The sequence below is a fragment of the Lolium perenne genome, chromosome 7 (genome assembly GCF_019359855.2).
Source record: "Lolium perenne isolate Kyuss_39 chromosome 7, Kyuss_2.0, whole genome shotgun sequence".
Taxonomy (NCBI): domain Eukaryota; kingdom Viridiplantae; phylum Streptophyta; class Magnoliopsida; order Poales; family Poaceae; genus Lolium; species Lolium perenne.
In genome coordinates this window covers 266,793,563-266,811,228 of record NC_067250.2, presented here as the reverse complement: position 1 = coordinate 266,811,228, position 17,666 = coordinate 266,793,563, and the positions used below count along the sequence as shown (strand labels likewise).

General features: G+C 47.0%; 1 protein-coding gene across 1 annotated transcript; it reads left to right on the top strand.

Annotated features, from left to right (window-relative positions):
• Positions 1–13,024: 13,024 nt before the first annotated feature.
• On the top strand, positions 13,025–13,822 carry LOC127311414 (protein GLUTAMINE DUMPER 6-like). The gene has a single exon (XM_051341840.2). The coding sequence runs from the start codon at positions 13,166–13,168 to the stop codon at positions 13,565–13,567; it is 402 nt and encodes a 133-aa protein (XP_051197800.1). The 5' UTR covers positions 13,025–13,165; the 3' UTR covers positions 13,568–13,822.
• Positions 13,823–17,666: the final 3,844 nt, after the last annotated feature.

Here is a 17,666-nt window from a genome sequence, read left to right as displayed (position 1 = left end):
AGTTAAACAGTAGAATTTGTAAGATATATCTAAACTTTATTGGAGAGTGGGAGCCCAATCAGAGACCAGAAGCAGGAAACGACAGCTTGTGTTGTGTAACCCGACTACAACAGTGCTACCTGGCGCCGGCGGCCATCATCATCATCATTACCTCCGGCCACCGACGAGCGATTCCTGCGCTTTAATTTGTCGTGCAGAATATCCAGGAGCATATGGCTCCTCCTCCCGTCTCCGCCGTCCTTCCATGTTGCCGTACTCATCATTCGCAGGGAGAATTTAGCCCCTGATTAGTAGTTCCGAGTCAGAGATGCTGCTGCACTGCACTCGATTGAGAAAGATAATGATAGCTGTCCTGGCCTCATTGCTATCGCACACTTTTGTAGCTGTTCTTTTCGCCATTTGCTAGATTAATTGGAGTAGTTTGCGCTGTATCATTCCAGTTAACTTGGCTGATTCTTCTTCTGCCATCACGGTAAGTGGAAAATGGTGAGATTAGCACAAGTATACGACCCAATCCCATCTTGAAGTCCAAGGAGCCGGCTGTCCGCTCTTAGTGCGGATCTTGGACAAAATCCAATCAAGGAGCGTCACTCTCACGCCAATTCGGCGATGCGCGCGCGGCGGCTCGACGAACGCTTTTTTTTTTTTTTTTTTTTTTTTGAGAAACACAGTACAAACGCAGGCGCTCACATACACGCGCATACACTCACCCCTATGAACGCACACACGCACACCCTACCCCTATGAGCACCTCCGGAAGACCGAGCCAGCGGATTGGATCTTGAAATTGACGAAGTCACCACAGGCGCCTCGCTATCGACGGGAACGTCGCCTCCCACTGAAAGAATATTCCGCCTTTATGAGACACACAGATGTCAAACCTGGGGTTTGAACTCTGGTGGGCTGGGGGTACAACCACCCTTCTAACCATCCAACCTCAGGTTGGTTCTCTCGACGAACGCTTCTACACAGGAGAGAGAATCATGATCACACCAAACACATTCCTTCATCGCCTGTCAAGTTCGACGAGGTCAAATACTAACGGCTCCAATCGGCTCCACTACTTACCATCTCGCTCGATCGTTCCGCTCGATTCGCCACACACGGTTTTGACGTGATAAATGTGGAGTCTATGGCTCTATGCTCAAATACTAACACAAAATGAGGAGTCTATGCTCAAATATATACAACATTTGTTACCTCACGATCTATCTCCACAACATTTTGAGGTGACCTCTTTTCACCTCTGCTTTTACAACATCGTAAAAGTATTTTTCCAGTCACCATATAATTTTTTCATTGCCCTTTATTTTGCCTTCCATAATGTGGTATAATTCACCTTAATTGGGTAGTTTTTTTCCAAGTCTGCTTTTAGCTTTTGCAGTATTGTTTGGTGTCTTGACTAAAATAAGCGTGATCTTTACTGCAACCAAAATTTGTGATGTTATTGTTGATGCTCTCTACGAACTAGTAATGCAAGTATGTTCGAAAGAGATTTGATTAACCCTAATGGTACTTCCATCAGGTTGGTGTCTTGTAGAAATGTACCGCTTGCAATGCTTGGCTTTTCCGTCAATACATTTGTGCCTAGTATAGATCTTTTTATTACTCCACTGAGACTTGGTATCAAACTTTTTCTTGAATGCATAAGTCTTGAAACACATCCTAAACTAAGCCATGCTTGAAAACAACATCCCTACCACAATAACATGATTTTTCTTGTGATATACAGTTACCATCTTATCGTCATGTGCATCATCTACATCATCTGTAGTATCTCTCATAAACTCTCCATCAACATATTCAAAAAATGCATGTTACCACCATCAAACATATTGCCTACATACATCCTTCTCTTTATCTCTATCATCTACCGAAATGCTATTTTTTGGTCATCTCTGTGTCAGCCAATTGGTGCAATGACTAAATCAGCACGGTCATATGTCATTCTACTGAATTCCAATCAACAAAAACAGTAGCCCCAGTATCTACATCAACACCCTAATTAAGCTATTACTATCACTTCAGTATGTATGGGCACTATATGACTCTCTGAAGCCCAATCACAGACTGCCATATGTGAAGCCAACTTTGAGAGGACATACTCGCTCTTACAATATTAATATCTTAACAAAGCTACTTATTGCTCTGGGTGCTAAAAAATAATCTCCCCAAGTTTCTCTACCACATTCTTCACGGCCTTCTCTTCCATTGTCTGCAGCTCTTGTGGATCAATCTTTTCAAATTCAACCTCCCAACTCACAATTGTATCTCTCTCGATGTACCTCACGTTACCATCAGCTAGCTCCGCCTTAGATGAAATGAATTTGATAGTAAATTGGAAGTAGCTCCATGTAACATCGACTATGTTTTGAATTTGTCAGTGAGGTGGAGGAATAGATCAAGGACTAGATCAGGTTTAAATTCAGAGAAACAAAAATGCATTTTACCAATTAAAGGGACAACCTGCTATAAAAGTCCTTAAGAATTGGATGGTGAGGCTCTCAAAGTATGTATTTTTCATTGCGTGACATGAACAGGAAAACAAATTATAGGGAAAACCCATCTGCCAGAACCAACACATCTACCCAAAATAGGTGCCGACGGCCAGAAGCTGTCGGCATAGGTCCATTTGGTCGTCGGTGTCTCAAGGCGTCTGCCCAGCCCAAATTTTCGCCGGCGTAGACTATGATGAAAAAATCCGTCGGCACTGCCCCATCGGCATCCCACAGATGACGCTAACGAATGTTTAGGTACTCTGACCGCGGCTAAGCCGTCGGCCTCGTTTTTTTCAATTTTACTTCAAAGTTTTCAAAAAAATTGAATTGTTTGATTCGTTAATATCAGAAGGGACATCCTTAACTCTAAGTACGATTAAACTCAGGTCAAATTGTTCACTCGTGGTTAAACTTCCTAGTCGGCCACCATCCATCCTGAAACTGCTCCCAGTCTAGCACTCCTGGTTAAACTTCCAGTCGGTCACTGATAAATCCTAAGTGCAGGGAATCACCGCAGTACAATTCGATAAGTATTTGAGTGTCGAACCCACGAGGATCTGAAGGCAAACTATCTATTATCTAAATCTCTATAACCCACTAATATGGCCTTCGATGCAAATCTAAGTACTTTGGTATGTGTATGAAGTGGTTTTTGCTATAAAATTAAAAGTGCTGAAAATAAAATGCAAGGAGTAAAACTAATGCAAGAATAGTAAAGTGTAATAAAGTAAAGTGGGGTGAAGCGGAGTAACTCAAGGGAGAAATTGTTCTAGCAAATTGCTATTTCATTTATGTGGTTGTGACAATTAGTGAAACTCAGTATAGTCTTTTGTTTGTTTCTTCTAGAGAGTAGCCATAGATAGGTGTAGCCACATACATGAGGAAATACACCACTAGAGATTGATCTCAAGACCAATTAAGAGCAAACAAGAGATTATTAAGACATAAAGTCAAACCATCGCTGTAAATTTAAATGTCTTCCTAATTATACCCATATTGATTAACCATGAATTAATACAACATAAATATCTAGGAATCGGGGCATGGTTCCTGTCAAGCTCCAGGTGTCCCTTTCCCTATCGTCATGCATTTGTGACAACCTCATGTATTCCCCCAACATATGTGTGCATTTATATATCAGTACAAGAGATCATCATAGAAGATAATAAATACTATATGCAACCATCAACAAACTATATCACAATTGTCATAAACAAGTGACTATTCAAACAAGGACATAGAGGTACAAAATATGATGGGAAAGTGATTGATTGCAATACATATCATGTTTTACAAGAGATTACAAAGGTGTAGATGGACACATGTTTATGTAGATATTCTTGAAGACGCTGCTGATGAAGAGGAGCTGCCCGTGGATGAAATGAGGCGGCGCCGGTGTGGCGTCCCTTTGAGAAAGGCGGCGGCCCTAAGGGGCGCCGGATGCCCTAGGGGCAGCGGCCCCTTGCCCCTTCTTCTGCCTTGGACTTGGTGCTGGCGTGGTGGAGGTTCTCCCCCTCCTTGACGGTTGCCAAGAGGAGGGATTTTCGTCACAATGGATAGATGTCTATTTGATCCGAGGGCTCTTGGGCATCTCTAGAACCTTCCTAGGACTCCTCTATGTATTTTATAAGTCCATCAAGTCTTGCCTTGGCCCAAATCCCCAAATATGGAAAGAGTTGGAGTCAATTACGAACATATTTCGGGTTCCTAAAACTGCATGTGTTCAGTAATATGGACAAAACATCGGCATCCGAAGTTCAATTGAGACGAATTTTATGTCTAAAAGTAAGAGCATACAATGCCCCACAACTTTGTCAATTGTCAATTTTTCATTTGATGTTGTCTTCGGGGCCTATCGTGGCCAATTGGCTCTCTTCAAAAAAAGAATTGCAAGGAAAGATTTTAGAAAACTCCAAATTTCGACATAATGACTGATTTCCTTCCGTATTCGCTATTTTCTACACAACAAAGTATAAAACAAGAGCTTGTGCACTTTTGAAACTATTAATAAGTTGGCATCAATAAATATAATAAAATTACAATATAATAAGGATTTTACTACAATAAACTACAAAGTTCATGTATGCATTTAAATGCATCAGTCACCCATCCTGAAACTACTGCCAGTCCAACATGCCTAACTTCCTTGTTCCGATCGATCCTATTATCACTTGTGCCATGATGTCACACTTTTTGTGAATTCAAAACAATTATTTGACTAAACAAAAATGATTAAGTAATAATAAATCTTGAAAAAATAGAATAATTTTTTAATTTTTATTTTCATCAAAATCTAAACGCTGAAAAACTCCTTTTTTCTTTTTGATTTTGAGGAATTTAAAAATTGGTAAATGCCCGTAGGCATTGAAATCGGATGTAATTTTTTTGTAGATTCATTTTCATATAAAAACGGTTTCATCGGGGGTTGTATGCAACCAGAAAAGCAATTTTACCGAAACATGACGTCATTTTGCATAATATATTGATTTCATGTTTGTTAATTTTCCAAACCACTTGAACTCATAATAGATGGTCATCTCAAAAGATTTTAATTTTTAAAAAATCTAACAATTTATTATATTTTTTGAATACTAATAAAGCAATTTGTGGGTGATGTGGTGCGTGGAATTAAAAAAAAAAGTACGCCGACAGCTTACTTGAACCGATGGCCATGTTGTTGGGATGCCTGGGTTTGGGGCTACGCCAACGGCTCCGAAAAAACCGTGAGCATAGGTAATGGCTGTCGGCACGTTGTCTTGTACTGAGAGCAGGACACTATGTAGCAGAAAACGGAACATCCCAGCACAACGAAGAGTGCCTTGCAGGTCTTTTTTTTTGTGAAAATCAGCATACGCATACGCTTTGGTTTTGTTTGGTACGGTGCGGATTAGTTCGGATAATCCTTATCAAACTTTAAAACCTCGTTTAGTACTACAAATATGTTTGTTTTGGTGTACTAGTATACTTTCATTCCCACTTTTGTTCCTTCGAAACTTAGTGATTTTTTTTCTAGTCCCAATACAATACATCTACCCGGTGGATTGGACATTGGAATTTTACGGGGATTTGATTGAGTTAGGTGGAGGTAGAAGTTTCGATCACCCAGTCTTTTAGATGATTATTCGCACTAATCTCCAAAAAATCTTAGTATAAAATAAGGCATTGCGAGATAAAATCTTAAGGATTTGACAGCAGGTTCACATGCATAGCTAGTCTCCTGTTCACTGAATCCCAGCAAAGTAGAATATGTTCATACTTGGCACTGAGCCATCAAAAGATCAAGAAGCACTTACTATACTGCCTGCTAAGCAAACAGGGATACAAGAAAAAACTTTCAACAACGTGTGCAACGTGAAATAAATTTTAATGCCGATGAACGGACAATTTCCCGTGGTCCGTCACTTTCTTCAGGGTGTGTTTCCCATCTCCCTTTCCTAATCCTAACAACACCCCCGATCCAGATTTATCAGTGTGCCTGGCACGCGCCGTACCGCACGTACGTGCACATCACATCATCAAGCAACCAGAACCACCATTTCGCCGAATCACCAAAAGCGATAGCTAGCTAGCTGCTCCAGATAGAGCCGACTGGTCGATGAATCGAGCGAGGTAAGTGAAACCGTAATCCCTGCTGTTAGTATTTGACCTAGCCGGACGTAGGCACGACAAGGGTAGTCTGCCCAACTTGACAGGCGAAGGAATGAGTTTGGTGTGATGAATAATTCTCTGTGTGTGTGTCGAGCCGCCGCGCGCGCATCGCCGAATCGTCGTGAGAGTGACACTTCTTGATGGGATTTGTCCAAGATCGATCGGCACTAAGGGCGTCTCCAACCAAGCGATCCATCCCGCGCTCTCGCGTTTGGATGGGTTGAAACGGATAAAAACGCGGTCCAGCGTGTGACCCACCTCAAAAACGGATGGCCGCGCCGTCCGGGACGACCCAAATCCGGCCAAAATCTGGGATGAGTTTGCGTGGCCGCGGACGTCGATGGCTGGCCGCGCGCGTCCGCCCCTTGTCCGTCCCTGGCCCGCGTGTCATAGGCAATAACAAATATTTTTCATTAAAAAGTACTCATTATATTTTTTTAGTCTACTACTTCTATCCTAATACGTACGGGGCCGGCGGCCTCGCCGGCGACTATTCGCCGGCCCGCCGTCGGGGCCATGGATTTCACTCGACGCGGACGGCCTGTACGCGTGAGGATTCCACTCCAGCTACGAGCTGGGTGGCGCGGCGGAGGACTTCATCCTCCTCCTTTCCGCCCGCGCGCCTCGGGCGCGCTCGCGCTCCGCCTCCTGCGGCGGCACCATCCGCTTCCCGCATAGCTCCAGTTCCTGCAGGGCGGCGCGTTCCACAACGGTGCGCGCCTCCAGGCGGACGCGGCCGGCGGCCTGGGCCTCGTGGTTCCCGTTCCGCCGGTGCATGCGCTCTTGTCGGCCGCGCTCCGCCGACGCAGCAGCCTCCCGGGCGCGCCGATCGGGCGAGGGCATCTGGATGAGGTGGCGGGCTGCTCGCATAGCGAGCAGCTCGTTCTTCTGGCCGAGGAGGTCGCCTAATCGGCGGCGGCCGGCCCGGCAGGTCGCCTCGTGCTCCTTCGTCACGCGCGTGAGGTCGCCGAGACGCTCCTCGATGGCGGCGTTGATGTTGGCTAGCGCGAGGTCCTCCTCGATCACGGGCTCCTCCTCCGCGGCGGCCTCCTCCTTCGCGGCCTCGTACCAGCCTTCCGCGGCCGCCTCCACCATCTCCGCGTCCCCTTCCTTCTTTGCCGCCGCCTCGGCAGCGACGCGGAGCGCGTCGTCGTCGGCGACCCACCGCGCGTCCGCGCGCTCCTCCTCCTCCGTCCGCGGGAACCTGGCCCGGGCGGCGAGGGACAGCTTGGCCCACGTGGCCTGCAGGGTGCACGACATGGCGCCGGAAGATGGTGGAGGGGGGAGAACGGCGGAGAGGGTGTGATGCGGTCTCGTCGCCGCCGCCGTCTTTTATAGCCGGCGGCCTGGCGGGAAACTTGGGCGCGAGCGCACGCCAAAGGGTTTTTCGCGCGCGCGGGAACATTCCCGCGCGTTCCACCGCCCACCATTGCTGTCCCGTCGAGGCCTGCCATGGCGCAGCGCCGCGCAAGGAAGACGAACCACGTGGCGTCTGTTTGGGTCGCCGCGTTGGACGCAGCGTGCGACCCAAACGGACACGCGGACGCGGCCCGCTGTCCGCGTGTCCGCTCGGCCACCCAAACGACCCAAAACGGACGGCCCAGCACGTCCGTTTGGATCGCTCGGTTCGAGATGCCCTAAGAGCCCTGGCCGGCTCCTTTCGCCTCAACCGACGCGACAATCCATCTATGGAACATCTTTTTCAGTATCATATCCGCCCTGGGGGCTGCTGCATCATGTTGCGAATCGAATTATTTAGCACTCCTCTTCTTCTTTTGTTCTGCCGTTGACACTAGTTAGCATTCACGTATTGTAGACTTTTTTATGATCTTCATAATATTGTTGCTGAAACACATGAGTTGTTGAGTACGGCTGCGTTTTCTTTTTCGTTTAAGATGGTAGGTTGAGATCTATGAACCACATGAATATATGCTCAGCTTAATTAGTATAGATCAGTGATCGTCATTCGTCAACTACATGTCCTGCTTAATTAGCTTGGAGACCTCTCCCCATATCCTCTCTTTCGATTCTTATTGGATAGCACTACTCGATCCTCAACTATATGTCATGCTCAATCATTGTTGTGTTCAGCTGTGAGGGTGATATCTTATTCCCATTCACATTCCCTGGTAAAGTGACGCTGGAATAAAAGAAAATATGTCTAGTTAACTGTTAGATAATCTCAAGAGCCAGACGAATCCACAAAGCACTACTCTGGTAGTGCTACGAGTGAGGTTTACCGTTTTATTGATTTTTTTGTGATAAAGGGAATATATTAATATCGAGAGAAACCAATTACTAAGAATTGAGTTCTACCTCAGTGGCAAGGTAAGCGAGTACGCAGTCAGCACACCCAGGTTTGAATCCCCGTTCCGTGTTAATTTCGCAGAGAGGGGCGAACATTAAACCGGGTTATCATCTTAGCGTCCATCCGCTGGGAGAGTCTCATCCTACCTAACAACGTATAGCCCAGGGAGGGATCATTCCCCGTTGGTTAATGTTTTTTTTTTGAGAAAAAACAATTACACATAGCCTCTGCAACAACGCAATACCCTAATGGCAATACGGTTGCACACATATATAAAAAAGAAACTAGGAAATAAAAGTCCCGCTACGGAATTCCAGCCCTAGCAGCAACAATACAACGACCACCAAGACAACACTTGAACTCCAGTCTCCTCAAAAGTGACTCCTCCAAGAAGAAAACAGTGCACAAACGCCATCATCGCTCGATCAAAGATCTTAGGTTTCACCCCGAAGATAGTCCCCGCTCTCAAAACATTGTCTTCAACAAGGCCATTGCTAGGCACAACCAATTAAGACCAGACCTTAGGTTTTCACTCTGGAAAGAAAAGACTCTAAACTTCACATGTGATGTCGCTCCCACTTACACATTGCTGCGGTGAAAAATGGAACACTAAGCAAGTGCCTCAACAACGCAGAGACTCAAACCTCCATTGCTAGTCCTCCAATCCGGCGTCCATGATATTCTTCGTCTTTGACTTCGCCATGGATCAAAATGTCACCTGGTGGCAAGAAAGAACAGAGCTTCGCGCCGCTCCCTCTAGAACCAAATGGTCGGAATAAAAGCATGAGTGCACGACTGAATACTACACATTCCTGTTACATTCGTCGGGGAGCCTTCCGGAACTCAACACGTTGGCCAGATTAAGAACGCCCGATCTCAGGTAGGTCTTCATCTTCACACAAGAGAAACCCTAAGACAACCAACTTTATTCATTGATGCAGATGAGCAGGCCCCCACGACACCAGTCGCCTCCATGCAGGATTGGCCGGAGAGGAAAGAGGCAGTCCAGGCGCAAGCCTGCAGGTTTCGGCGATCCGAGGAGCCGCCAGACCATGTCGCCCCGGCTGTGGCTGAACCCATCTAGCGAGATCGACCTTAACCTAGATCTTGGCCCGATGATCCAGCACGCGGCCATGCTCGTTGAAGACTCGCTAGGGGCGCACCACCTCCTCGTCGCCGCCAGACCGACGGAGGGCCTCAGGCCCCGGCCTGAAAGCCGCGCCGCCCTATGCTCCCATCGGAGTTACCCATCTCCCAAGAAACCTAGCGGGCGGCACCTCACCATCCCAGTGGCAGTCCTTGACGCGGAGGGGGTTGCTACCACTGCCGGCGAGGGCAGCGGCCAGTGGGCAGGGCTGGAGGTGCGCGGCGGGGGTTAGAGATGGGAGAGCGTCTCCAGAGCCGCCAGGGAGGGAGCGACCCGAGCGAGAGAGATGAGATCGGGAGAGAGATGAGATGAAAACCTTATTTTTATCGATTACACGCAGACTTTTCACCAACATATCATAAAAACTAGTGAAGACAACCTAGAAAAGAAAAAACAAAGATGAAAAGTTTCTCGAGTGATCAACAAGGAAGATAGAACTATCACCACCAATGGCCGGACCGGAACGCAAAAAATATTCCCCTCGAGAACAATACATCCGGGAATAAGCAAAGTGCAAGCACCGCCGCTAGGATCATGGGTTTTCGCCCCCAAAGAAGTTCAAACAAACACCAAACATTATCTTCAACAAAGAGACGAATAGTGATTCGCTATATCCAGGTAAAGAAGGCCACCAAGAGTGAAATCGTCCGTGTGAAGCTGCCACTCCCACTTGCCGAGATTGCTGCAAAACACCGATCAGGTGACTCACCGGTGTTACGCACGCACGCGGTTTCGACATAGACCCTTGCCACACAAGTGAAAACCTCAATTCTAAAGGGTAGCGAAGCATTGTCTTCTCGAGATGCTTTGTCCTCCTAGATGGTGTTAAAATATTCTTTGTTCCAGAATGGTAGGCCTGATAAACTTTCTTTCGGCTAATTGTCAAGCTATTTAATCATTAAGTGAGATGCTAATCCGTTTGGAGAAATCAAAGTGATTCTAATAAAAAAACATAAGGTGATGGTAATAATTCCTTCTTCCCGCTTTAGCTTTTGCCTGGGCCATTGTTATAATAAACCATTGGCGCGGCATCACCAACTGATACCCTAGAGTGCCATCCGCCGCGCACCGCGCCTATATCGAGTGGATTTGTATGCGTGATGTCAAAATTTGGTGGACACCATATCACACAACAACTACTTACTCCACAAATTGGCGACGACATAGCCTAGCAGCTTCCGCGCGTGCGTATACCCGTCAAAAAAAAGGGCGACAAATTTAGCAGGATCGTCAACTCGACGACGACGCCAGGTCGCACACGCCAGGAGCGCCAGGTCGACTCGTGCAAACTTTTCCGGCCCCCTTTCCCCACCGTTTGTTCCTCAGATCTGTCTCTTGCATCAGCCGAAGCTTGAAGATATATATAGAGCACGACACGCATCCAAACTAGCTAGCAACGATCTATGACGCTCTCGATCGCAGCTAGCTGCAAATTCCAGCTGTGGATGGCCGCACACGTCACGCGTCCCACTCCCACGCACGCCACGGAACTTTCGTCGCTCTGCACATGAATGAAAACCCAATTATCCGTGCGTGCGGTGCCTGCCCGGATGATTGATTGAAGGAATGCGCGCGCCGACTCGACCCATCTCCGGGAAACGTATAGCGGTCAGCTCGATCTCGGTTCGTGGCGCCGCGTACGTACAGACGGATTATATATCACGGCGGCGTAAGCAACTTCCACACTCTGTCGTCGTACTACGGAAGTACTAGTACCGTCGTACAGCAGCCGTTTGTGCATCGTCTTCTGGCGTGGCATGCAAGCACGGATCGTGACGTACGTGTTGTGTTGTATGCTTGCAACACACTGACCATGCGCCGATAATGAAATGAAGCATGCATGCATACATACCACGTGGGAAATTAGGGACGATGCCATCAAGCGGCCGCCGTAGGCTAACTTTTACCTCCGTTCCGAAATACTCTTACTAACATTTTATAAAAAAACATATATTTTAAAATGGAGGTGGTAGTACGAGTTAGCTCCTACCATGAATAATTGTATTCTACTCCCTTCATTTGACCAAGTTTTTACATAAAAATTAGCAACATATATGATATTAAATTATTGTATTATCAAGCAATATATCCAGATATATCTAGTGATATTAATTTAGTGTTATAAATGAAACTACATTTTCAAGTGAGTTGGTCAAAGTTAATTAAGTTTGACTTACCCCATGTTTGCATGAACACTTATTTGTGGACGGAAAGAGTAACCGATTGACAACGAATTAAGAGCATCACACTCAAGACGGTTATTGGTGGACGCAAAAAACCCGTCTGCCCATCGATCCAACTCAAGAGGGTTATTGTAGAGCTCACCCTCCACGACGACGGCCTAGTGGTGCTGAAGAAAAAGAACACAATAGGCTTCGAGAACACAAGGGGTTGCCTAGGTGCACCCTTGGTGCAGTCATACAGAGAATATCTACCACGAGGAAGCTCCACTACATGCTCTGACGGCACGCCCCTGCAATGGGCTTCGAGGAGGACGTCGTCGTTCTCGTCGTCTTGGTGCTAGCCAATCGACGCCAGTGCCATGATTTCCACATTTTTGTCGACCCAAAGTGCGAGCTGAAGGGGGAGCTGATGTGCCCTCCCAGTAAGCTAGTGGCGCCGCCACATGGAAGTAACAGTGGCCAAAAAAGGAGCCGAGGCTCCCGACGAAGAAGCCCGCCGAGAAGCAGAGATGCGAGGCGTACGCCCGACGATAGAAGATGTTGCGGTGAATATCCTCCCGTGCAAAGATCCGATCTCTACCATTACTCTCACGCGTTGGCGTTCTCGAGTCTCCGCTTCTCGTTCTCACAAAACGCATGCAAAGCGTGCATGGTCCACATTGCGCAGCAGAAACCTCGAGATCCATAGGTATATCGCCATCTATCATTTGACTTCTTTTGTTTCGATGCCGTCATAAAGTACTCCCTCTTCACAATTACCTAGCATTCTAGGTTTAGTCAGAATAAAAATTCACCATGAATAGAATAAAAATATTAATATTCAAAATACAAAATGCATATAATTTGAATATATACTTTATAACAATTATAATAAAATAAATTTTATATTATAGATGTTGCTATTTTCCTAGATATTTAATTAAATTTTATAAAATTTGACTTTAACTAAATCCATAACACGAGATGATTGTGAACGGAGAGTACCATCTCCAGTGGTCCCCACCAGCTGTCTCGAAAGGCAAAACCGGGCCGTGCGGCCGAAACCTAGCCGCCGCGGCAGCTTGGTAGCTGTGTCGTCTTCTGCATGCGGCCGCGTCAGCAGAAAGAGACCAAACCCAGCGAGAACAGCAGCAGGAGCACCTGGGGCTGGGGGAGGGCACGCAAGCTCCAGCGCGCGGTTTCTTTTCGCCGCTCCCCTGCCCGCCCGCCCGCCGCCTATAAATACCGCCTTCATCTCCCCTTCCGTCCGTCGCAGTCTCCCACTCACAGCTAGCAGCCACCCACAGAGAACAAGAGCAAAATCGAAACCACTCTGTAGTGTTCACGCGAGAGATCTAGAGAAGAAGATAAAGGAGGGACAAATCCGTGTGTTTCATTCATCATGAGGCCGGTGAGAGAAGGCGCGGCGGCTCTGGTAGGCGTCGGCGGCGGGGAGGCGGCGTCGGCAGCGGCGGGGCACGCGCACCCGGGGCTGTGGAGGACGCCGACGCCGTACCTCTTCCTCGGCTTCGCGCTCATGATGGGCCTCATCGCGGTGGCGCTGCTCGTGCTCCTCTGCACGCGCCGCAAGCCCTCCGGCTCATCGCGGCGCGGGAGCGGCGCCACGGCGGAGTCAGCGTCGGCGCGGGGAACGAAGATGGCGCCGCTCGACCGGGAGCCAAAGGTGGTCGTCATCATGGCTGGGGACCAGATGCCATCTTTCATCGCCAGCGCCAGGCCCTTCGCTTTCGGTTTCGCCACCGTCGCAGATGCCGGCGAGCAGCGCAAGGCGGAGGTGGCGTAGGAGCGTCGCGCCGCGCCGCGTGCCCGTGAGGGACACGCGGGACCAATTTTGCTCGTGAGGTTTCTAGGAAAGATTACCCCTGCGAAATTTTGTCTCTAATGGTAGGAAGCAGGGACGATGAAGTTCTCTAGTTTTGAGTTTCTTGGTGAGGTAGCGAGCGTGATGCATGCCAGCGCTCGGCAGCGTCGAGATCTGCGATTGTGAAATCGAATGAAGTTTTTTGCTTGCATCTTCTTCTTCAATAAATGCCTGATGCCTGCTCTGCTGACCTCCAGTCCGTTTCGATCATTTTTTGCTTCAAGTTTCTGATTAATTCGTGACTAAAAGCATTAACCACCTAGCTCCAGATTGATCTGCTATGCTAACACGGAAAAGTTTGTGCGATATGACACACAGCGCACTGGCCCACTTTTTTTTTAGAACTTACCTGGTGGACATGGAGTACATGCTTCCACTGCCGGTTGAAAGCAAGTTGAAACGTAGTCCAATACGGATTGTAGTACATACAGAACTGTACATTCTGTACTACAATACGACCAACTTTGTTTTTTTTTCTTGAACAAGCAACCGTACAGAGAGAAATTAGTACGATGGACTAGTGCACAACAGCAGGGAGCACATCCAAGTTAATTCAAAAGGAGTCATGCTATACACACGACAAATTTTGTACGATTCTTGTCCAACACAGCACATCTGACGGTCTGTTGGTTGCACCAAACTACAACACACGGCTAGATATTGCATCGTACGGGAGTCGGACACAAACGTGTCGTACATGAAGTACTATAAAGTGCCCCAGGCCCCCAGCGCTAAAGGTGGTGCAGCTGAAACAACCTGCCAAGTGTGCATCTGATGTTATTCCCTCAGTTGTATGAAGATTGTTTAAATTTGTTAAGATTTAGATAAATTTTGATAAATCTGAGACAACCTTCATAAACGAAGGGAGTAAATCACTCACTATTTTTGCGTTGAATGACCACAAATATGAAAAAGAGAACTGCATTTGGTCGGGGTGGCGAGGGCTATATGAAAACGGTGCACTAGACGCGTGTTGTATGAAACAGATAGTATGCGCTTTAGCAAGCCAAGGTCCAATCACCTCTATTTTGTAAACAAGTTAGCTTCTAGAGGCCCAAATGAAAATAGGTATTCCCTACGTTTGCTATTATGAATTATTATAATATTTTCTTTTGAATAAAAAATTATGTATCTAGACGAATTTCAATGTGTGGGTTCACTCATGTATATCTATTTGATATTATAATATCTAAAATATTTTAAATTAGTGAATGGAGGAAAAAACTACAGTCCCTTAATGTGGTGAATCTGTTAATTAACAATTGGTTATAAAAAAAATCCAGTCACCGCAGATAAACTACTGAGCTATGTCAATTAATTTGGATGTATAGTAGATCATTATACCATGAAGTGCGATATGAATTATTTCAAGCTAGCCAAAAAATATCATATGTGCTGCAACTTCGTAATCTAGATCAATCATATATACGCGTTGCTAAGCTAATCAGATATCCTTCGTCTGGAATATATCTAACAAAGTACCATTACAATATAATTAGCATGCTCTTTGGCAAAGGTGTTTCGATCCCATTCCCCGCCATAAAGGAGGAACAAATGGCGTGCTTTGAGTTCCATTGTCGTCTCCATATGGAAATCTCGACACGATCTCAAAGAACTGAAGATTATTTTTTTGTTTTGCACTTCTATCATGGTTGATGAAATGAAAAGCAAGAAGAAAAAGAAAACAAAAGCGAAAAGAGAAGCAAATACAGAGGTCGAAATCCAATGACGAATTGCTAATACCAAGTCAAGTCACCTGGGCCCTGCAGCAGCCCACTACTTTCCAAAAGAGACGCCTGCTTACTTTTGTGTGTCTTGTTGCGGGATAGCCTGGAAGCGGCGCCTCGAGCCCGTAGGTGGCTGGTGAGTGGTGAGTGATGACAGCAAAGTTTGTGCTCTTCCTCCCTCCTTCCTTCTCACCATATTCTCAAGCTACAGGCTAGCTAGGCAGCACAGAACTACGGAAGTGGTCCTCGGTCTTATCAACCTGTCTGCATTCGATCAGAAACTACATGACATCTCATGGATGAGATCAGAATAATAAGCAGCAATTCCGTCCATAACCCTGCTCGATTTGTTCTTGATCTTGTGTATTGCTAGTGGAAGCGGCCCATAGAAATTTGGAGGTGCATGGAAAAGTTGTTTAGGATATAGCTGAACCCTTCTTCGGGATTGGGGCAAGAACAGCTTGATGTGTTGTCTACTACAGTACTAATCGACCATCTTCATCATTGCCTCTTCCACCGACGAGAGTTTCCTGCGCTTTGCTGTGCAGAATATCCCGGAGCATATGACTTGGGCTTCTCCGCCGTCCTTCCATGTTGCCGTACGCGGCCCACCGAGGCCATCATTCCCAGGGAGAAAATGTTTAGACCCTGATCACTGATTAGTTCAGAGTCAGAGATGCTGATGCACTTTTGTAGCTGCTCTTTCCGTCCTTTGCGTGATGCTTCATGATTTCCAGTTCAGAGTTGGTTTGCGTTTGGATCATTGCGGTTGCAGTAAACTTGGCGGAGTCTTCGTCTGCGTTCACCGCGAGGTGACAACAGTGAGAACTAATACGAGTATACAACACAACCACAGTTTAGGCTTACTGTGATATAAGAGAACTAATGTACAGCGCTATACACTCGCTTAAGATCTGGCTTTGCAATTTGCACAAAGGGCGATTCCAACAGGTTGCGCGTGTACGTGCGGCCAGTGTGGGATGTCACATAAAGCTAGGGAAGTAAGGCGAGCATGGAACATGGCACAAGCATTATCCTCGCGAATATCCTGGCTATGTATTATGTTGGATGTACCACTGTAATCTCATCTGCTGCAAACGATCGAGCAGTGTGTCTACCCACGTAGCCGTAGCGCGCCGTAGCGGGCGAGCCTTTCGATGACGATGAGCCGACAGCGGTGCTGCTTAGGAACGTCCAGGCGAGTGTGGATCACTGGAGGATGGGAATGACGACTCGGATATAACACCTTTCATCAAAGACGTGTCCATCTGCAGGATCGCAGGCCTGGGAAGCCACTCCTGGGCAGAGATCGCAACGTGAGAGAATGTTTTCGGCCGATGCAATGGACAAATTCTCCTGCTCCGTCACTCTCTTCCAGTTCAACAGGAAGAGACCCGGTGGATGCCTGGCGAACAAAACGACACCACCGCCACGCATCACCAAAAGCGATAGAGCTGAGTGATGGATCCATCAGCTGGATTCAGCAACATCTATCACGCCAAAACTGTGCGCGGCGAATCGAGCGGCGGAGATGGGTCGTAGGTAACCGAACTACTGGAGCCGATCGAAGCCGTGATCCTCCTGCTGTCAGTATTTGACCTAGCTAGCCGTGTGTAGAGGGCAGGGAATGAAGAATGTCATTATTCTCTCCATGTGTAGTAGTGGCCGTCGAGCCGCCGCGCGCGCATCGCCGAATCGTCTTGACGGCGACGCTTCTTGATGGGATCTGTCCAAGATCGAGCACTAAGAGCGGCCGGCCGGCTCCTTTCGACTCAACCGACGCGACGATCCCTTCATGGATTTCTCAAGTGTTTTTTTTCAGTATATAGCCACCGTGATCGAGCTGTACTGCAGGTTCCGCAGCATCATCTCTGGACATGCGAATCGAATTATTTACTTAGCACTCATCTTCTTCTTTCTTTTCTGCCGTGTCGACACTAGCTAGCATTGATGCTCGGTTTCTATGTTGTAGCTGAAAAGTCGTTGACTAGCTGCATTTTTTAACCGTATGAACGACATGCATGATTTTTTTTTTCCGTGAAAAGATCCTAGTATCAAGTGAAACATGGAATAGTACAAAACACCTTAATAAAAAGAAAAATTGCAACAAAATTCATGAGATCCCTTCGTATTCAACCTCTAAACCGTGTTGACGGCGCGTCGCCGCTGCCGCTCCTCGCTAAGTCGGCCTGGCGTTGTTGGATGCTGAAGAAAAGTCGCCGACATGGTCAAGAAAAACGCATCCGTCCTACAGATGAGGAAGAAGGAATAATCGTCAATGAAGCTTCATGATG

What these genes read in the sequence shown, in the direction of transcription:
- LOC127311414 (XM_051341840.2), top strand. Translation starts at nt 13,166, where the DNA reads ATGAGGCCGGTGAGAGAAGGCGCGGCGGCTCTGGTAGGCGTCGGCGGC.